This window comes from Erythranthe guttata, chromosome 10 (assembly GCF_056151865.1).
Source record: "Erythranthe guttata isolate IM_541 chromosome 10, IM_541, whole genome shotgun sequence".
In the NCBI taxonomy this organism is placed as follows: domain Eukaryota; kingdom Viridiplantae; phylum Streptophyta; class Magnoliopsida; order Lamiales; family Phrymaceae; genus Erythranthe; species Erythranthe guttata.
The window spans coordinates 15219230-15242253 of record NC_142542.1 but is presented as its reverse complement, the minus strand read 5'-3'; the positions used below and the strand labels follow the sequence as shown (position 1 = coordinate 15242253).

The 23024-nt window shown below is 32.7% G+C and overlaps 1 protein-coding gene across 1 annotated transcript; it reads right to left on the bottom strand.

The window, feature by feature from the left end:
• Positions 1-12005: 12005 nt before the first annotated feature.
• On the bottom strand, positions 12006-16829 carry LOC105971507 (glycerophosphodiester phosphodiesterase GDPDL7). The gene is made up of 10 exons (XM_088823665.1): positions 16670-16829; positions 15854-15990; positions 15471-15767; positions 15246-15361; positions 14658-15156; positions 14515-14556; positions 14139-14414; positions 13913-14049; positions 13028-13505; positions 12006-12521 (listed from the first exon to the last, which is right to left on the bottom strand). The coding sequence occupies exons 2-10, from the start codon at positions 15972-15974 to the stop codon at positions 12226-12228; spliced, it is 2262 nt and encodes a 753-aa protein (XP_088679791.1). The 5' UTR covers positions 15975-15990; positions 16670-16829; the 3' UTR covers positions 12006-12225.
• Between the last annotated feature and the right edge of the window lie 6195 nt (positions 16830-23024).

Genomic DNA, 23024 nt, shown 5'->3' with positions numbered 1-23024 from the left:
TACTTGCGGTAATTTATACGTGAGGAAAACGCGTATCAACATCCAAGGGGGAGTATTATGAATTCTTGGAGGTTATGGATGACCACCATTACACTCTCCATTAAACTTATTTACCTCCAACATTATTCATCATTAAGGTCTTGTAACTCATGACATTTGACTAGCTTTTCTACACCTATAAATTAGGTGCAATGCATTGTATTTTGTACACTTGAAGCTATGGAATAATATATCACATATTCTCTCTACTTTGTTCTCTTCTTTTTGTATATCTTTTGTTAGTTTCTAAACAAGATGAAATTTGAATTTCTTGAAGTGATTAATACTTTTTACATCTTAAATTTATCAATATAATTAGGGCAAATTACGGTCAATGCCTTGAGGTTAGGTCAAATTACAAAAACTCCCATTTTATTTGAGTAATTACAGCCACGCCCTAAACTACCTTAAAAAAAACCTTACAGTGGATAAATTTAGTTGTGTTCATTCGATAAAATTAATTTCAAACCATTTACCAGCCCGAAATATACATTTTAGATCGGTAAATATCAGAATTACATAAATTTTGTTGCAAATATTGAAAAAGAAGGGGTGACTGTAATTATCCAAACGTGAAGAGTTTTTTTTATAATTTAATCTTACCTTAGGGTGTCCATATAATTAAATATTTAAGCAAAATATTTGGTGTGCCAAATCTCACTAACAGTCCAAGGAGCAAAAGACGAGCCTTCTATTTTGTGGTCAAATGAAGAATTCCAAGAATTGACATATAATCCATATTCTTGTAATTTTCAAAATATATAATTATATTTATTCTTGAGAAAATCAAAAAGTTGAGAATTTTGCCCAAATGAACTCAAGAAACAATTGGCAATGAGTCCGATTTGCTATGTAAAATAAAAGGGTCAAAACTCCATTTCACCACACTATACAGTCTGCAATTTGCTTCACCCACAGTTATTCCAGTGACAAAACACAATACAGTTTTAATCTTTTACCTCTGTGTTGTTAATATGTTATTTACTTGAATACAAATTTTAATTACACACGAAAATTTGCATATCAAACACATAAAATGGCTGAAACATAGGAGAGCTTGCAATTTCAAGAATCAAAAACACAAGGACAAAAAAAAAAATATATATATATTCAAGAAACATCTGCTATAATTTTTCAAGTAGGAAAATTCCAATTCAGCCCCTCTCCTTCTCTCTCTTTTGGTAGGTCTGTACTTCGTACAAATCAAAATCTGGAAAAACATAATCAATCAAATAATAGAAAAAAAGAAAAAAAGAAAAATCAGTTTACAAGTAACAGAAGCTCAGATTCGCCTTAAATCATCAGCATAAAAACCAAAAGGCAAATCCCGCCATGGCTGCAATAACCAGTCGTCTCAACTCAAAGAAAGACGCTCTGATTTCGCCACGCCAAGATGCGGGTTCGCTCAAAATTTGATCTTTTCGATTTTTATAAAATTCATCATCACAGCCTCAATTATTATTATCATCAATTACAAGGGTTGTTGGATCTATTTTTTCACATGCTTACTGAAAGCAATTAAAAAAGAATATTTTAAAATCATCGGCGGCGGCGGCTTGTTGACAGAAGAGAGAGGGGCAACCACCCTTAAGAACCCTAATTCATACCTCTCTCCTCTGTGCAAAATGTAGCTGCAGCCTCATACTTAAACTAATGAGATTTTGGGCATTTTTCTTATGCACCTCTCTTCTATTTATATGTGAACGTTATAATTCAATTCTTTTTTATTTCCTTTTTTATAAGTGGTTATTTTACATACCCCTAGCCACCAAATAAACTAGAGATAAACCCAAGCCCAAATCATCATTTGACATACTCCTTGAGAAGCGAAAGTACTATACTACCATTATATGTAATTTTCGGCTAAACTGCATTCAACATTTCTGCACCTGCATTTATCATTTTTGCTGATTTATTCATTATTACTTTTTTTTTAATAATAATAAACATGTTTGTTAAATTTATATATATATTTATTTATTTTTCATTTTTTTAATTTCTTAATTTTTTTTTTAAATTACAAAAAAATATTTTTTTTTAATTTTTTTTTAATTTTCAAAACAATATGTTTAGAGTACTGAAAATAACTACATGTAACTATAGAACCTATAGTAACTCGTAGTTATGTTCATTTTTTTCCCCCATATTTTTAGTCGATCAATTGTATACATACACGAATATTGGCTTATACAAAGGAAATTCATAAAACCCCAACAAAAATTTACAAATTTCAATATTTTTATTATAAATCACCTAAGAACCAATAAAATACAAATCGAAAATACACAAATATACGCATATGTAACTACAATAATGTATAGTAATGTACAGTAATGTATACAGTCTGTTGAACAAAAGCATATGTAACTTCAAACAAAAATTTTGACACCTTCAAGGAAAGGATCAATGGCCTTCATTAAGCAGCAATTGAAAAATCAAAACAAAAAAAAATTAAATTAATGCAAATCAACAAAATTTGAAGAAACATCAAAACACTCAAAAACCAACAAACATTAATAGATCGAGAGATAGAGAGAGAGAGGTTATTGCTGACAAATGCTACAAATTTTAAATCAAACAGATAGTGACTCTTCACCCCCTCGCCTCCTACCAAAACCCTAGACGCCGGTAATAACTACCAACAGTTCCGCGCGCCAACAAATGCAAAAAAAATATAGAAATAAATCCGAGAACATAAAAATAAACGAAATTACCATCAAAATACATATAACGACGAGAGGAATCCAACGGTGGGTAGCCCGTCAAATTTCGAAGGGTGGAACACAAAACAAAGCTCCGGCAAGACCACCGTCGTCGAATGAAAAAAAAATTGCAGAAACAGATCAGCGCTCCAAATTGAATAAAATCACCACCAAAAGAAAGAGCTCGACGAGAGGAATCCAACGGTAGTTAAACCATCGAATTCCGACCACCAGAGAGAGAGTTATGACTCCGGGAAGCAATTTCGCCGGTGGGAGGTTTGTGGAGGCGGGATTTTGAATTTGGGAGAGGAAGAGAGAGACCGAAATGTGTTGGGCTAGGGTTTAAAACTGATTTTAAAAGGGTATTATAGGGACTTCAAGTAGCCCAGGGGGGTATTTCAAAATATTTTCGAAATGAGGGGGGTATTCCCTAGAGTGTAATCCACTTGGTAATTAGTTCTATATAATTTGGAAATGAGGGGGGTCTACAAAATAATCCCTTTTTATGCAGTGCACTCCCAAGTTGGGCGTGCAGTTGGCTTCCGGGCGACCGCATTGGGCGTGGAGCAGCCAACTGCACGCCCAACTTGGGCGTGCACTGCATGAATGGGCGCCCAAGTTGGGCGTTTGCACGATTTGCCCAGTTTTTTCGATCAAGAAGACGAAATTTTTACCTCGTTATGTCCGCTATCACGATCTTCATCCGATGAGCTCATTTGTGTTCGTATATCACACCAACAAGAATAATTTTTAAGCAAATTCCCTTCAAAAGCTTCTTTTTCTAGAGAGATAATATTTTAATATTAAACCGCAAATAGCAATTTTACAACCGCAAAAAGCAAGTTCCTAAATAAATTGGATTATTCATTTTAAAAACACTTTTTTAACTAGCTTGCGCTTGTGGGAGACAGATCTGAAAGATGTGGTGGTGGTAGGGTGGTGCAGAAGGGTTGAGGCACTGCTTGATGGTGGTGAAAAGCGGCAGAGGACTGATGTAGGTTTTTTTTTCAATTAGTAATTCAGTCCCTGACTTTTGAGATGAGGGCTTTTCTGAAACTTCAACGGATGAATTGAAGAAATCGAAAACTTTATTTAAGGCTTATTTTTGAAATTTATAGTGAAAAGGTATTTGAGTCTTTTCACGTTAAAAATTGAACATCAGTCCAATTCATAGGAACTTTGATGTCGTTGAGTATATAACACAGGGAATATGTGCTAATTGTTTTAACACATGAATTTTTTTAGCCATGAGACATTACACGTGGATGTCGTAGGCTAAAACCTCATTGTTTTATTTATAATGGCAGTCCGAAAGAAAGCACAAAATATGAAATGTGAATAATATTTTTCTCCCAAGCTGAAAAGAATGAGGCATCAGAGGGATTTTGGGATTTCTACAAAGGGTGGTTGCCCCCCTTCTGATTCTGCCCGTGATTTCTTTCTTTCTTTCCAACCAACCAACAGCCCTTGGGATAAATTGCATCTAAACCTCCTTTAAATTTCGTTTAATTACACTTTGCACCCTTGAAATATTGCCTCTGTTTGTTTGTGTGTGTGTGTTGAAACTTGAAACTTGTGTGACCGGATCTGAGAAGGCTGTGACGATACGAGTATTTTTTTGCTGGGAGAAAAGGGTGGGGCACCGAGGATAGTCCGACCCGTATCTTGGCGGGGCAACCCGGAAGGCAAGTGGGCCCACTTTGCAACCGGTTGTTGGCAGCCATGGCGGGTTCGCTTCCTCACGCCTCATCTCTATTCACAGATCTGAGCCTATTTCATCTCGATCTATAAATGGATTTTGACATTTTTATTTTGATGAAAATAATATATATTTTTAATTATATTTTTTTATATTTTTTTATTATTTTACTTACTTTACCCAGATAATAATTGAAGAGAACGGAGTGAAATATTGTACTACAGACCTGGGGCTATTTTTCAATATTTATTTCATTATAAATTATAATTATTCAATTTATGCATTATCTGATTTAAGGTACATTTTTGTTTCATGGTTCATATAAATAACCATTCATCCTACAATTTATCAAAAAAATAGAAAAACCAATTCAGGCTATATAATATATATTTTATTTTTATTTTTTTCACATATATAGAACACTATACATTTTACGTATTTTTAAGCGTTTTTGTTGTCAATTCGTTCACTCCCCGGTGTTCATATATACAAATTGGAAGATATTTTCCAATCCAACTGTTGTATGGGCAAAGAAACCATGTTTTTACTCGGAGTAAATTCCGGTTCAAGATCGGTTATCTACAATAAATAGCTACTGATGCTATCTTTTAATTGCATATAACCGATTTCGGAACTGACGTCGGGTCAAAATGTGGTTTTTTTGCCCAAATAAAAGTTGGCTTAAATGTCTCGCAATTTGTTTATATGGACATTGGCAAGCTGCCTTCTCTGGATGACCTAAGGTGCCGGCCCCTTACTTTAACCCGATGGAGTCTTCTACCTTTGAGTTGGAAAATTGTGGGCATTTCTATATGAGTTTGGTGGATATAAAGCATTTGTAAGCTAAGATAGAAAAGTGATTAATTAAGCTAACATAAAATTGCAGCTTATTTGGTGATCTATTCTACAGATTAAGAAAAACCGCATGACTAATAGCTGTAACGAATAAATTTTCTTGTTGGCATTGTGAATACAAGCAAGTTTTCTGATTATATAAGTTTAGCCAATATATGTTTCATTTTATTTTCGTATCAACCAAAAGTCATGAACTAACGCCCTTTTGCCAAATTATAAAGTTGTTGAATTTTTAGGTGGTATGCTTAATGTTGGTTGAATTGTAACGATAAAACCGGCCTATTATGAGGGATTTACGTTGAAGTCTTCATTCATATTCTCAATCTAACCGATGCGAATATCGATATTTGCATCCGTTGTCCGAATGAAACCAATGCACTTGACCACGTCGCTCGTCCACCTATATGTTTTTGTTGCAGTCCCAGAGATATTAAATTAGGTCATCATGGATGTTGATTTTTCTGATTTTTTGGTGATATAGTTCGACTAGCGTTTGATGTATATAAATGGTTATTTGTATGATAGTATTTTCTTCTTTGACAATTTATAAGACATAATGAGGAAAATAAAAGTCAGAAAACACTATCACAATTCTGGACAACAAATATTTTTTAGAAAATAGAGGCTAGTGTTATTTTGAATCAAATTGAAGGACATTCCAGTCATTTTAAGTGAATTGGGAGTGTAATATAAATGAAAGTTAGCAAAGGTGGAATGTGAGTGTAAATGTAGGGCTGGAAAAAAAATATCGATTACCATATACCATGGTATACCAACCAAGGATTACCGAAAAATTACCGAAAGAACGGTTACCATTGTCTATGGTACGGTATTAGTACCGTACCATTACAATATGGTACGGTATTGGTATTGTATTTCTAATACCACGGTAGTACCGTACCGTACCACAATTTACATTTTAATCCGATTAATATGTTTTTTTCGATATTATTTTTTGTAATTCTATTTTGTTTACTTAAAATCTTATAAATGGCAACAATTATTTTTCCCTTAAGTTAGTGGTAGTGTATTGTTTTTTTTTCTTTTTCTACCAAGTTGAATTTTGCAATTGGACATATATGTTCTACTAAATTGTCTTTTATGTTCTCTATAGCCAACTAATTTTATTATATATGATGTATGAATATTTTATATTTTTACCTACATGTATGTATAGCATTTGTAAAGTATTTATTGTATGTAATAATTATTAAGTACAATCAAGTTCCTAACAAATACCTAATTGTTCCATTAAACAACATTTACATTATTATGGCATATGTTCTTGTTTCAATGAAGCAAATTATGTTAATTATTCCGATTATACACCGGAACTTCTTAGAAAATAAAATACAACTCATACAAGAGTAACTAGAACTATTTTCAATTGGGATATATATGTATATTTTTAACTCATTTGTTCTTTAATCTTTGATACATCACCAAATACGGTAGAGTACCACGTACCGATTGTACCGTACCGAAAATAACGGTATACCGAACATTGGTATACCGAACTTTTTGGTACGGTAACGGTATGAAATTTTTCAATACCGCAATGTACGGTAGGTACACGGTATTGAGCCAAATGTTTGGCAACCGTACCGAATCCACCCCTATGTAAATGAGTTGAACAAGCTCATGAATTTGGTGAGTTGGCTCGACGAAAGCTCGAACTCGGATTTTTCGAGTTTGAGAGCTCAAGTTTTCTAACGAGTCGAGTTTGAGCTCAGTCTTAGTTGTTTGGAAGCGCTTGTCTTTTTTAATTTTAATATTTTATTTTTTATTTTTTTTAAATGTAATTACTATATAATAAAATACATGAAAGTAATAAAAAATAAATTAGAGGTCATTTTGGTTTTTCAATTTTTATAATTATAATTTATAATAATAAAATTCTAGTAATAAAAATAACACAATATGGCTTATGCTCGAGCTCGAGCCCATAAACAAATACTAAAAAAGTTCGACCTCGTCAAAATGGATTCGAACTTAAGCTCGAGCTCAACAAAACAACAAAGTTCGACTCAGTTTATGCCCATAGAGTTAAATAATTACAAAATATATAATGTTTCAGAATGTACACCTAGAAATGAGGTGTGGGCAGGGGTGGGGGCAAAAATGACCAAGGCTCGTCTTATATATACACAGAGCCAAACATGCCCTGAAACATGAGGGGCAAAAATGACCAATACAGTTCAGTTCATATGTATAAAACACATCAACGCTGGAATCCCAAAATCCAAAATAAGCTCAGAAGGAAAAGAATGAGGGGTTAGGGTTTGGGAATTTCTCAAGGGTGGTTGCCTCTCTCTCTCTCTAAACCCAGTGATTTCTTCAATTACTTCAAAATGTCAACAGCCCTTAAAAAAAAAAAAGAAAAAAAAAAGAAAGAAACAAACAACCAAACGAGGCCTACGTGTATGTGTGTGTGTGTGTGTGTGTGTTTGAACGGTGGTGGTGGTGGTGGTGATTTGCAAAAGCTTATGATTATTCGAAGTACAGAGGCAGTGATGATTAATTTCTAGGGTTCCTTCTGAGCTGATTGATGGATCTGGCTTTGAGAATACCCGGCCCGTATCTTGGCGGGGCAACCCGGATGGCTGCGATTATTAAATCGTATGCAACCGGGTTATTTTGCAGCCATGGCGTGGCCCTATTCTCTTTGCCTATTTACAAACAGATCTGAGCCTCTTCATTTTCATTTCTACTTTTTTTTTTTTTTTAAACTTCTTTTTTAATTTTGATAATAACGAGGTAATTAATAGGGGAAATAAACAAATACACGCCCATTTATTCGTTTTCAAAACAAAATTAATTACATGTTTTTAAATTGTTTTTTATATCAAAGTAATTACTAATTGGTTGGAATGGGAAGTAAGAACAAGATTGAGTCAAACTAAACTATTTACAGTTAAACCTCTATAAATTAATACAGTTGGGAACATCAAAATTCCATTAATTTAGCGAAATATTAACTTATCGATAAATTAATAATTATTAGTTTATACATTAATTAATAATTTATTAATTTATGAAATTATTTTTATTATTATTTTCAATGAATACATTTTATTTTTATTTTTTATAAGTGGATATTATTCATTGTACCATTATTCTAATGCACTATAGAGCCCGTTTCACGAATGAAAGCTCTTAAAGCAGCAATGCTATAGAACACTTTCATGTTGAGTTATGCGAAAGCTATACCAGAAGTTCTAACCATGTTAAGAAAAGTGAGACACGAGATTGATGGTAATGTGAAGTTCAACAAGAAACAAACGGCAATTAAAGTATATTTTATTAAACCTTCATAGATCTATAAAATATGTATTGTACCATGTAATTTAAGAATTATTTTTTATGAATTATTAATTTATATATTATATGGGGCTTCCTAAAATTTTTGAATATGTCTTATTTTATAAATTTAGCGAATTATTAATTTAGCACGTTGTCCCCGAGTCGGGACCGGGAAAATTTATTATTTAAGCGAGGTTATTAATTTATCGGGTATTAATTTATCGAGGTTCTACTGTATTAGGTACTTGCAAAGTTTGTTCGAGTTTGATTCGTTAACATAAAATTGAATACAATGATTCATTCTATAAGCTATCGAGCTCGGTTTGATTTGGGTGAAAGAAAATGATACCCCGTTTAAATAATAATTTCTTTCGATCATAACTTATTAGTAAGTAAACAACTGTATTAATTTGTAAATTTCGTTTCAATCATACCTTTCTAAAAGATTGTTCGAGTTCGATTTGTTAACAGAAGTTTGAACACAATTATTCATTCGATAAACTATCTGGGTGAAAGATAATGATACTACAAAATTTTTAAATTAATAATCTCGTTTAAATAATAATTTTTTTCGGTTATAGCTTGGTGAAAACATTCATGATTGTATTATTTTATAGAAAGTGAACTGTATATATAAAAATGTCAAATTATTCGAGTATGATCTGTGTTTGGTTAGATTGAATCTTGTTCCAAAAATAAATAAAAAATCAAATTCGATTCCAATTTGTAACTATAGGTACCATAAAATTGAATTATTAGAAGTGATTAAAACCTTTCAACTTAAACTTATCAATATAATTCAAGATTCAAAATTTTCTTCATCTTTAAAAGTTAGGGTGTTTGAAATTTTGCAAAGTATCGACTTTAATGAAGGTAAAAAAAAAATTGCATTTCAAATTGTTAATCAAACCAAAACAATTAAAATAGCTGAAACAAATGAGGGAACTGAAATTACAATTCAGCCCTCCCACTCTCTCTGTTTTTACTAGGGTTTTTCCTTTGAGCAATACACATCAAGATCTGGAAAAATAGAAACAAATAAATAATAATTGAAAAAATAAAAATAAAAATCAATTTAGAAAAGAAAGAGAGGCTCAGATTCGCCTTTTATCATCAGAATAGAATCCAAGGCAAATCCCGCCATGGCTGCAATAACCAGTCGTCTCAACTCAAAGAAAGACGCTCTGATTCCGCCACGCCAAGATGATGCGGGTTCGCTCAAAAATCTGATCTTTTCGATTTTAATAAAATTCATCATCATCACAGCCTCAAATATTCGAATTAGGGTTTCAAAAGAATGGAGGATTTGGAAAGTGGACAAATCATCATCGTCTTCATCATCAATTACAAGGGCTGTTGGATCTATTTTTTCAGATGCTTGCTGAAAGCATTTAAAAAAGAATATTTTGAAATCATCGGCGGCGGCGGCGGCTTGTTGACAGAAGAAGAGAGAGGGGCAACCACCCTTAAGAACCCTAATTCATACCTCTCTCCTCTGCACAAAAAGAAACAGCTAGCAGCCTCATACTTAAACTAATGAGGTTTTGAGGGTTTTCTATTCCACGCCTCTTCTATTTATAATATAGCCTCCTCTAAGGCTGGGATTGGGTTAATTTTTATTTAGTAACTGATCCATTACCGAGCATGTTTTTATACGGATGATAATTTTTTAACCGATCCATTGGACTGGGTTGAAAATTTCGACCTAAGCATCTGTAATGAATCGGAATCGGTTGACAGTTTCTAATATTATCAAAAGTCGGTTGACCGATAATTATCAGTCAACCAACTATAGTAGTAACATTTTACTAAAAAATATAAAATAAAAGGTGTTGTTTGTTTAAATGGGTATTAGAACTACCGAAAGAGTTAGTATTTTAAATTAAAAAAAAAAAATTAACATCAACAAGAAAAAAAAGTTGATATAAATCTTCAACTAGCTAGAATTTCAAAATTATATTTTTCTGCTGAATTGCTATTAACTATTTTGAAATGATAAACGATTATGGCGAGTGACAATAGGTATAATGTGCATATTTTTACTCCAAATTTTAATTTTTTTTAAGTGAATTATGTAGCAAGTATAACCATCAACTAATCCATTTCAGAACCAAATATTTAGTTGTTAACCATCAACCGACCCACAAAAGTTGGGTCGGCAATGGTTTTCAAATTTGAATAAATTTGGTTTATCGAATGGGTCGGTTTTTAGGCTGGTAATTGACCGACCTGACACTACCCAATTTCAGTCCTACTTTAAAATGTGTCAAAATAATGTCAATAAAAATAATAAAAACTATATTTTCGCGTTCATTGTTAAAAATTAAATAGAGTTATGGATCTCATTAAAATAACATGGAATTTATCTATCAATAATTAAAAATTATACTACACATTAGATTCATACCTTTTTACACACTATATAGATAGATATACATATGTAATCCGGATCAATTCAATTTCAGTCGTTCGTCAAGTAGATCCGGCCCAATAAAAGCGCATAAAAGGAGGCAAGCTTGCAAGGGTGGTCGACCACGATAATCTTCCAATGGTCGGCTATAATTAAGCAAGATGTTAGCTCGTTTGGGTCATGTGACATTATCCAATGCACGTCCTATCACTTAACAGGTTGAGAGAATGTTTGTTGTTTTCACCTATGCATTTATTCAACTATGCATCTGAATGACAGAGTAAATCAATTGAAAGGTAAGTTCACATCGGGATATATTTTTGACCTGAAATAATTGGACATGTTTAACTGGATTGAAGAAGAAATTGACGTCCGAACATTCTTCTATTATTACCAGACATTATGGGCCATACAAGCTAAGAAACCCACAACTCAAGAACTTATAATTCAATAAGAGAATTTCTTAAAGACAATTACTGATTTGGCCGTCATATTGCTAACTATGACTTAAAATGTAGTCGTTTTCTTTCTTTAGCAAATCCTATTTAAGCTTAAAAGCTTAGTTCAAAAACCCATCAAGAATTTGACTTGATCTATGTGCAACAAATCGTTCAATTTCAAATCAAACAATAGATGTTTCTAAAAAAGAAAAAAAATAAACAATAAGTGTTTATGCGAATACAATTGCAATTTTTGATCTACTCATAACATATTTTCAGAGAATTTTAATAAAATATTAGATTGTGAATGCTCAAAAACTACGAAATCTTATCACATAGCTGAATTAACTTACGATTTACGGTATTTACGGTTTCCGATTTGTAGTTTTACCAAACGATTCATTAGCGATCAAACAACCATGTCCGTATTATTCATCATTATCAATATATATATATATATATATATATATATATATATATATATATATATATATATATATTTGCATTGTATTGCTTAGTAAACACATCACAATAATTAATTTTCTTTTCCAGAAATCTAATCCAAAAAATCACCAATATGTATACGCATAAAATGGTAATTCAAGTATATATAATTATATATATATTAATACATCAATCAGTGTAAATATATATATTTGTAAGTAATCTTTTTTTCAACAGCCTCCAAAAACATCCTATACCACTCCAATAAACAACTTGTATATATTAGTGTTACATCTCGAAAAACCGATCGATCAGTCAGCCGTTTTCTTCAGTCTATGCATATATATTCAGAAGAGCCACCATTGCAGCAAACAAGATACAGCTCGAAGTACTAGTGACTGAAGTACTCGAAGATTTCGGTCCTGGAGCTGAAGCCGGAGTTTGGGTTGTCGAAGCCGAGTCGTCAGCCGACTGAGATGTCGAATTTTGCGCTACGGCGGGCAGTGGTGGATCCACCACATCCGCAATGCTCAGCAGTGGCGGCTCAGCCACCTTTTCTGGCTCGTAAAGAAATCCCGGTTCCATTGGTTGCACCGAGTATGCGGCTCCGTCTGAAGTACATGTAGACCCTGCAATAACATCGTAGATTCCTTTTCGTGAGCGGTCGGTTCTTTTTTATTTTATTTTTTTGTTATGACATCAACAAATTACAGTAGAACCTCAACAAATTAATACTCGATAAGTCAATAACCTCGCTTAAATCATAGTTTATTCTGGTCCCGACTCGGTGAAAACTTACTAAATAATTACTTCGATAATTTAATATTTCGCCAAATTAAGAAATTTGCTAGTCCTGACTCTCTATTAATTTATAGAGGTTTAACTGTAGTTGCTGGTTGTATAGACAATGTTGGTTCGCGAAAATATGTAATTAGGGTCGAGAATTGGAACGGAAATTTCGAATTCTACCAATTCCGATCCAAATATGTTTGATGTTGGAACAACATTTTTCATTCGGAATCCCGGTTTCCGATTTTGTTTTTGGAACGGAATTGGAATACATATTAGATTCCGATTTTCGTTCCGATTTTATATTCCGAAAAAAAATCCAATTTATTTATAAAAAAGTACTTACTAGCGAACAAATTTGCGGTGGCGGGATAATCCGTGACGAAGCCATCGACACTCTGCGAGTAGAAAGTGGCGATCTCCACATAAGGGTCGGATAAATAGTCGAAGATCAAGTTCTCGAATTCGTTCTTCAAAACGCCAACGTAGACGGAGATATTAGCGGCGTGAAGTGCCGGCACCGTGGCGGTGAAATTGAAGGCGAAGTTATCCGATGCCACGACGATGGCGTCTCTGTGGATGAATACGGCGTCGGCGTACTTCTTCACGTCCTGCGCCACCTGGCTCGGCGCGCCGCTAATCGACTCCTGGAGGTACAGCACTCTCTCGTAAGTAGGGTTGTCTTTGAACTTCAACAGCACCGAGCTGTCGTCCGATTGGATAAGGACTTTCTGCGTCGACTGCTTGTCCAACGTGGCGTTGGTCAGCGCCTCCGAGACGGAACCCACAATGTCTAGCCCTTTCGATGCAAGGTATGCAGCATTCTGAACAAATTAAATAATAAAAATAAAAATAGGCTGTAATAAAAATGCATTCTTGAATTAATCAAAGAGAATCAAGAACATGTTTTTTTTCCAACAAAGAAACAAAAAACACATTCTTTTGACTATGGGGGCCATGGTCCCCAATGGTTTTTCGAGGAGTGTGGTATTGTGGGCCCTCAAAAAACATTTAGACGGTGTTTGCAAAAGCTTTTAGAAAAAACAGAAGTTAGTACTATAAGTGATTATTTTTTAGAAGTTGGTGGTGTTGCAAAGTTCATGAAAAAATCAATTTTAAGCAACTTATTTTAAAAGAAGTAGAAACAAAAAGATAGTATTGCAAACACTTCAAAAGTGATTCTGAGCGAAAAAAAGCTCATAATTAGTTTTCAACTTAATGTATAATTTACCTGTATATGAATGAGAACACCAGTGACTGCCTTTGTTTTCGCAATCTCCAAAAAGTCAGACAAAGTCACAAAATTCCCACTGTTCTTGTTTGCCGGGTTTCTAACGAGATCTCCCTCGAAGAAACTCTCGATTTGGGCTGAAAAATCCACATACAAAAGAAAAAAAAATGAACATAACTAGAAAATCGAAAAACATAATTATTTGTCCTGTTTCGAGAAAGCTTACGCCTCAGAGATTGGATTTCGCTCCATGCAAGATTGAAGGAGAATATTCCGTCGGCAGATTGAATATCCGCAACATTTGCGGACCGGTCCATGAAAAGAGTGGCTGCAGTTGTCGTCTTCATAAGGTCCGCTCTGTCAGAACAGAATGCAATGCCATCGCTCGACATTTGAACCGAGCAATCGATGATGTCAGCACCGTCTTCTATCGCTTTCTGGTACGCGATATCGGTCGAGCCAGGGTAATCTCCGCTCGCTCCGTTATGTGATATGATCAAAGCTACATTATATATACATATACATAAATTTTTAATAATTAGACACGTGTGTATAAATAAATCGAACTTTTCATATTCGTTAACACATCGTATTTTCCTTACTTTTGATTGCCCGAGAAGCATTTTGGTTATGTGGTAAGCATCCTGTTGGATATCAGAAAGAGACGATCATGTAAATAAAAGACACGATTTTTTAAATAAAAATAAAAAGAAAAAAGATAACAAGAAAACGACATAGTACATACCGATTGCTTCCGAGGCAGTTGAAGGGAATTCCGACAAAACCCCGTCGACAGAAAATTGAGAATTAGCAACAAACTGCAAGTACTCTCTAGCTGGATCGAAGCTATAATTGTAGCTTAAAGTGTTGTCGTTCGCAAATCCCGAAGCGTAAACCGCGAGCCCTTCTTTATGAGCATCTTGCACAAGGGTAGTCGCTGGTTGCAAAACACGGGCCTTATTCACGGGCCAAATGTATTCCTTCGGTACAACAATACCGGAGGCGAAAGATTTAACCATGGCTAGATTTTTAGCGAGCGAGGCGTAGGTTTGGTTTGTGGTGGGCTCCACTTCGTTTTCTCCGAGCAATGTGAAGACGAGCTTTGTTTTCGATACTCCCAACTTTGGTCGAAGGGCGGTCAAGAAACCTATCTCTGGCGACGAGATGAACTCCGGTAGATCTTTTAATTGGTCTAGGAGATAACTTTCTGCACTTATCTTGTGTTGCTTGTAGAACAAGTCATTCTGCAACATGCATGCAACAACAAAAAATTAAATTTAAAAAAAAACACTTAAAAAGAAAAATAATATATTGAAGAGGGAGAGAGATCCACCTCTATGTTGAGCCACAGTCTTGTTGGTTTTCCATTTTTATCCTCCAACAATTGAAAAGGTCCGACAATCGGAGCACCGTCGAATACTCCTTGTCTTGTGAAAATGTTTTGCTTCACTGCAAAAACAATTTAATAAATTCTCGTCTAAACCAATCTCTTATTAGCAGAGTTGGTACCTGACCTCAAAAATGACGAAAAAAAGGGATTGTTTATTTCGAGACTTACATGTGACGTTCTCGAAAATTATTTGGGCGTTGTAGTCCAATCCGAAATATCCATTGATATCTCGTCCGTTGACATTGTAAGTCTTTGCAGCTTTAGGAAAAAGTTCGTCGATATTCGTTGAGTTTTGGAGATTTATTTGTGGTACGCAAAAGGCGTCGTTATCCTTTGTGAAGTGTAGATTGCAATAGAGAATAGTTCCGAGGATGCTAGTATCGAGCGCAAAGTCAAAAGCGGATTGACTTGAATCGGGGAAAAATCCAGAGTATCCACCATCAGCTACAATCTCAGGTTGCCCTCCTATATAGAAAAATAACAACAATTAAAGTAATTTCATTCAATTATTTAAAAAAAAAATTATCATACATTTTGTAGAGAATTCGTACCGGTTAGAGTCAACCATTTCGTTTGAGGAAGCTGTATCGGAAGAGGCTGCATAGGAACGCCGCCATGTTTGGCTTCGATTGTTTGAAACAAAAAGATACACAAAAGTAGTTGTCCAATCATTTTTCTCCAAAAAAAACTGCATCATAAGAGAATGTTCATCAAAATTTGATCAAGAAAGACAAAATAAACTCGTCTAGAGAGCAAATACCGAAAAAAGAAAACGAAAAAAACAAGAATCCCACGAAACAAACGTTATGAGAGAGGGTATATAACAAACGAAACGAAAATGGGATTCCGTTTCTTCCTTCGTCCTCTTCGATTTCGCAAATACTAAAAACACAATCAATGTTTATTCAATAATAGAAGCTGAAAAGCATTCGTTTCCACATTGTGCATGCATTGTGAATTTTATCTTCACGAGGGGGCTTTCAATAAATAATATAATATACAAAACATAACAAATTCCCTATATAAAATACTAAATTTGTGACAAGTGGTTGGGGGCAACGGGGGCCTCCCAGCCACCATCATATGCTGGCTCCATTACTCTGAAATTATTGAACAAAATAGATAAATTCCCTATATAAAATACTAAATTTGTGACTTGTGACAAGTGGTTGGGGGGCAAAGCCACCGTCATATGCTGGCTCCACCACTGATGACGAAGGAAATTCTTGAACAATATTTGCAACATATATAGGTAATGTTGATCAAAATTGGATCGATAAAGAAGAAAATAAATAAATTAATTAATTAACAAAAGAAATAAATAAATAATTAAAAGAAAAACAAAAGGGGGAATTGAAAAAACTCACATAAAGAGAGAGAAAGATGGTGTGAAATGGAGGAAAATGACATTCCCTGTGAAGTTCCGGGGAGAAAAAGAAGAAAAAAGGAACCGTAAGGGAATGTGAAAGAAAAGGGAAGGGAGAAATGGGCATTAATAAGTCCCACAGATTCATCGGAATAATAGCTGCTCCCTCCATTTAAATTACCACTTTTATTGACTCTTTTTTCTTTTTTTTTTTTTTTCATTCATTTCTGACTTTTTCCTGGTCAAAACACGTACCATAACAGTTTAACCGTTTCTATCCCCTCAAAATAAATAAATAAATAAAATAAAAAGAAAAACAAGTACTTGTCCTGATTTAATTAAGACTGTTTTCTTCATATTTAATTTTTGGTGAGAATTTATGAAACAAGATATGAATCAACTATTTTTAATTTTTAATTATTATTATTATTATTATTATTTTTTTTTTTTTTTTTTTCCAATTTCCACTTGTCGTGGTACATTTATTGGGTAAAATTCATTTTAGTCGTTGAGCTTTCAAGTCAAAATCAAATTCATCCCTCAGTTTTTCAATTTGTTTAATGTCATCCCTGAATTATAATTTCACCGCTAAAATCAATCATTTTTTACAAAATGCCCACATTACCCCTTACAAAACCTGGGGGACTGAAATGACATTCATCCATAATTCCCAATTTTAGTTTTTTTACTGAATACCTCAAATTAAAATTAGGATAAATTCCACTTTCTCCCCTTTACTTTGGCTCGATATCACTTTACCCCCTTCTACTCTTGATTGCATCGATTTGCCCCTGTACTTGAAAAAATATCTCAATGTGGTCCTCGCCGTTAGTTTTCGGAACTTTTTGCCTTAACACCGTTTGGTCTAAAGTTTAAAAATCACAAAACCCACCCCTCATAATTTAAATAATTATTAAAAACAATTAAAAAAAATAAAAATAAATTGCGGCTGGCGTCGTGGACTATGTTTTCTCGTTGTCCTGAATTTATTTATTTATTAATAATTATTTAAACTGGGAGGGTGGCGTTTTTGTAAATATCATAGCTGAGATCAGACGGTGTTAAGGTCAAATGTCTAACAATTAACGGCAAGGGCGTAAATCGATGCAATCGAGAGTAAAAGAGGGTAATGTGATACCGAACCAAAGTACAAGGGGGAAAAGTGGAATTTACCCTTTAAATTATATTTAATAATATTTTCAAGATCTTAAAACTTATTTTCTCTCATTAATCCAAACAATATAAAAAAATACACACAAATATTATTTTATTTTTCAAATTCCTGTTGCAAAGTATTTTTTTTTCCAAATCTTAAAAAATATATTATTTAAAATACAAATACAAATCCATTATTTAAATATTATTCTACTAAAGAATTTTTCCAGAATTAAATAAAATCAGTTTTTTTCGTATAAGATATTGGTACCGTTAAATTTTGACTTGAAAAATTGTTTTTTGACAATCATTGAAAATTAAAAAAATTCATCAAATATTAAAAGATGCTCAACACATCTTTGATATGCGGATTTTTGTTTCGATAAGAGAAAAATAAAATTAATGCAAAGTACAACTTTACACGACGAAACTCCTTTCTCAATGTAATAATTTTCAGTGTCGACAAAAACAAAACCAAAAAATAATTGTCAATTTCCATCAAAAAAATTTGGCAACAAATTTGACATGAAAAAAAACATAGAGATAATTTCGTAACATCCATTTATACATAATTATTTTTGGAATGTTTTTTTTTCCATAAGTTCTTGAAAATATTTTTAAATATAATTCTAGTTCGATATGTTTTGTAGAGAAAAAAGGGACACTTAGGGCTGAATTTCAGTTAAGTTTCCCAGGTTTTAAAAGGGTAATGTAGGTATTTTTTGGGGGAATGAATTTTGGCGGTGAAATTGTTTTCCAAGGATAACATTGAACCCAATTAAAATCAAAGGGATGAATTTGATTTTGATTGCAAAGCTCAGGGACTAAAATGAATTTTACCCTACATTTATTAGATATTATTCTAGGCATTCTTCTTAGTTCACACTTCGGTCTCCGCTATCCTTGTGGATTTAGTTGTTGGCTATAGTGCGGCACATAGTGAAACCGTTTCCCCTGTTTTTCTCTTAGTTTCTTCCTTCTTTTTCTCTTCCTAACCTTTTTAGGGTATACTAGATGCTACACCGGGTGTAATGCACCAAGTGATCTTGAATCATATATATATATATATATACATTCATTAAACAAACATACAAATCATAGGCCAATTTTACCCACTAACCAAATCATTTCCGACCCATATGTTTTTTATAGATAGTCAATCATCAACCAACTCATTTAAGTTGGGTCGATAATATCAACCAACTCATGTATGATTGGGTCAATAATGATTTATAATATGCACGAACAAATTGGTTGGTCGGGTAATATTGGTCAACGAACTTTATTTATTATTTATTAAATTCTCTAATAGTGACTAAATTCAAAATATATAAGCCTAATTATCCAATTTATGGGATTAATTCTTCTGAAGTACATTTGGATTCGCTTTCAATTTATGCTAATTGTGACACAAAAAAAAAAAATTCAATATGTTGCGTAGTATTTTGGAATTTTCATTTTCACTTGAATTATTTTAATTTTGATACACATGGGATGAAAGATTTGAATTTTATTATAATATTATTGAACTATTTATGTTTAATTGCAACACATACAATTTGTAATCGTAATATGTAATATATAAAAAATTTATTCAAATATTATTGAACTAATTATGTTTAATTGTAAGAATATAATATTTGTATTGTAAAAATGTATTTAAAAAATTGATGTTTTTTTGGTATGTCCATCAACCGACTCATAAAGTTGGTTGTCAACCAAAATCCAACCCATCTAAGTTGAGTCGATAATAGTTCCCAACATTTACCAATGTCGGTTTGTTGGGTTGGGTTGGTTTATTGGTCGGTAATCAACCAACCCAACCCACGGATGGTTGATGGTTGACTATCTACAACATAATATTGGTCGAAAATGGTTTGGTTGGTGAGTAAAATCGACCCACGAACAGCCCTAGTTATTATATGTAGATCAAAGGTTCAAGATCAACCGACGTATTTCATTGAATATAACATATACTCCGGATGTATTTCATTGAATATAACATCTACAAAACCATCTTTTTAGCTCCTTTTTTTCTTGTCGTTAGTTTATATTTTTATTTGATTATTTTTGGACATTGAACATTGTATGTTTACCGATTTGATTTTACATTTAGATTAAGTTCCGCCTAACTCCCGTCCTTTTGAAAGACAATTACGACTAATTTTCAGTTTCCTCTCGTGAACTATTAGGAAATCTTCACTTATCTTTCATTTACTATCAAAATCTTCAATTGCATCCATGATTCACCAGAACGGTCGGGAAGGCTGGAACGGAATGGGAACTGCCTCTGTAACAAAACCATTTGGCGGTCAAGAATGTTGGGAAACGGGCTAAAAGTGGTCGGAACGTCGGGATAATGAAATAAATAGGACAATCGCGACTGTTGCGCGTACCGGAACAAGCCAAAACGGGATTGGAACCGCATGAATCATCTAATTTACTTCTTCAGCTCCCCATCGGTGGTTTAAAGATGTCAAACTAGGATTTTAACTTTTAATTACAAGTTTTCCAAAAATTACAATTAGCTCCAATACTTTAAATGTAGTTTGATTTGAGGCAAATGTAACGACCGACGAAATTATGATTAGGCTTTTTAAATTTTCAAAATTTGCAATCTAGTCGTAATTAGTTTAGATTTCTTTTAAGGTGAAGGGATATTTTCATAACTTACAATTTCACCCTTAATTAGGATTTTTTACTTTGTTTGTGCATTTTTGCATTTCTCAAGGTTTAAAGAATTACTCAAAAATTAAAAGTGAAGTTTTAGTGATAGTTTGTATATTATTCTACTCTACCTTTAACATTATGAATTTATTTGACATTAATTCTAAATTTTTACATTTGGATTAAAATTTGTCCATTTCAACAGGGACACTGCCGCGACGTTGCAATGGAATTGGAACATCAGTTTCCGCGACACTGTCCAACGACGTTTCGGTGAACCATGATTGCATCCCAACTATACATTTTTTAGGCTAAACTAGCATTTTTTCCCGTGCGATGCACGAGATTACATTTCAAAAGCGAAAATAATAATTAGTTTAATATATGATAATAATAATTATTATAAAATTTATTAGTGACGTCGGTAACAACATCATCATTTCTACAAATTTATTAATACAAACTCATTCAGAAAAAAAAAAATTATATAAACTTAATTGCATGAAATGAAACTGAGCATTAAATAAATTAAACAAAGAGGAATTAGAGAAAATAGGTTGGGAAATAGGAGATACAAATAATAATAAGAAAAAACTGACTGCAAAATATGAGATACATTTATACATAATTTTTTTTTTTTTTACAAATATGCTATTAAGATTTGTTAGGCTGTCATAACGTTTTTTTTGTTTTATATATAAAAATATTGTGTTCTTTGGAATAATACTGAGGTGTAATAATTTTTTAATGTTGGAATAAATAGTTATTGTGGTTAGTTTATTGATTCAAGTGAAAACTGAAATTTAATTTAGGGAAAATTACGGCCATCCATGAGGTAAGGTCGAATTACGAAGAAAAAAAAACACTCTTGTTTGCATAATTATAAGCAACCACTCAATTATGTATTATCTTTCGAAAAAATCCCTAATATTAATAAATTTAGGGACGTTTGTTCGGTAAAATTGTACATAAATTGTGGGGTACGCCAAAATTTCATATTATTTAGCGTTTGGTTCGATAAATAACCAAATTACCAAAGTTTTATTAAAAAATATTTATAATTTTGCTTTTTTTTTTTTAATTAATTTTAGTTTTAATACCAATATATATATATATATATATATATATATATATATATATATATATATATATATGGGCAAATGACAAAAATGGACATGACAAGGGACTTAAATGCACATTGGTCCACAAAAAAAACATTCTTTCAAATAAACTCATCCCTATGTCTTTAGTCTAAAATATCATCTAGAATATATTTTTTATCAATTTCATCCATTATACTCTAACTTCGTTAATATTACACATTGACCCCAGATTTAAACAAATATATCACATTAACCCCCATTTTCATAATTTTTTGAAAAAATATTTTTTTTTTTCAGAAAATCATTTTTTTTCTGAATTTTTTTTTCCTGCCAGATACCGGGATTGACCGGGCGGTTCTCCGGTATTACTTTTTTTTTTTTCTGAATTTTTTTTCTGGCCGGTCAACCGCCGGTCTCCGACGTTGATTTTTTTTTTCGATTTTTTTTTAAATTTTATTTTTTCTTAGAAAATATTATTTTAATTAATACTGTCTTGACTGCTAAATTACTGTTTGGGATAGTAATATTATGAATATTATTTTCCCGAACAATAATATTACTGTCCTAGACAGTAATATTATTGCATGAGACAATAATATTACGGTCGGAAACAGTAATATTACAGTCGAACACAGCAAAAATGCAAGCCAAGATGATAAAATTAATTAATACAGTAATATTATTGTATTAGACAGTTAAATTACTGTTGGAAACAGTAATTTAGCAGCCAAGACAGTAATATTAATTAAAATATTTTTTTATAAGAAAAAATGATTAAAAAAAAAAAGTTAATTAACAGTTAAATTACTGTCTCCGACAGTTAAATAATTGCTGGAGACAGTAATTTAGCAACCAAGACAGTAATATTAATTAAAATATTTATTGTTAAGAAAGAAAAGTCAATCAACAGTTAAATTACTGTCTCCAACAGTTAAATAACTGCTGGAGACAGTAATTTAGCAGCCAAGACAGTAATATTAATTAAAATATTTCTTTTAAGAAAAAAAAAGTCAATTAACATTTAAATTACTGTCTTCGACAGTTAAATAACTGTTGGAGACAGTAATTTAGCAGCCAAGACAGTAATATTAATTAAAATATTTTTTTAAGAAAAAAAAAATTAAAGGAAAAAAAAGTCAACGCCGGAGACTGGCGGTCTCCGGTGGTGGCGGGTCAAAATTGAAATTATGGTCAAAACTGGTTATTTGGTGAAATTGGGCTAAATTGGGGGTGTAAATCATGAAATTGGAGTTGAATTGAGTTTCAATGAATTGAGGGTAATTTTGGTATATATAAAAGGGTTTCCTTCTTTGCAAATAAGTTTGAATGAGTCGGATATATTTAAAAGACAAAAAAGTTGGATGTCCCTTTTTTAATTAAGTGCCCTTGTCATGGGCGTATTTGCTATTTGCCCATATAATATAAACTGAA

What these genes read in the sequence shown, in the direction of transcription:
- LOC105971507 (XM_088823665.1), bottom strand. Translation starts at nt 15,974, where the DNA reads ATGATTGGACAACTACTTTTGTGTATCTTTTTGTTTCAAACAATCGAA. An exon ending in AATTTTCGAGAACGTCACAT is followed by an intron (nt 15,362 to 15,470) that starts GTAAGTCTCGAA and finishes TTGTTTTTGCAG; the next exon opens with TGAAGCAAAACATTTTCACA. An exon ending in GTGTTCTCATTCATATACAG is followed by an intron (nt 13,506 to 13,912) that starts GTAAATTATACA and finishes TAATTTGTTCAG; the next exon opens with AATGCTGCATACCTTGCATC.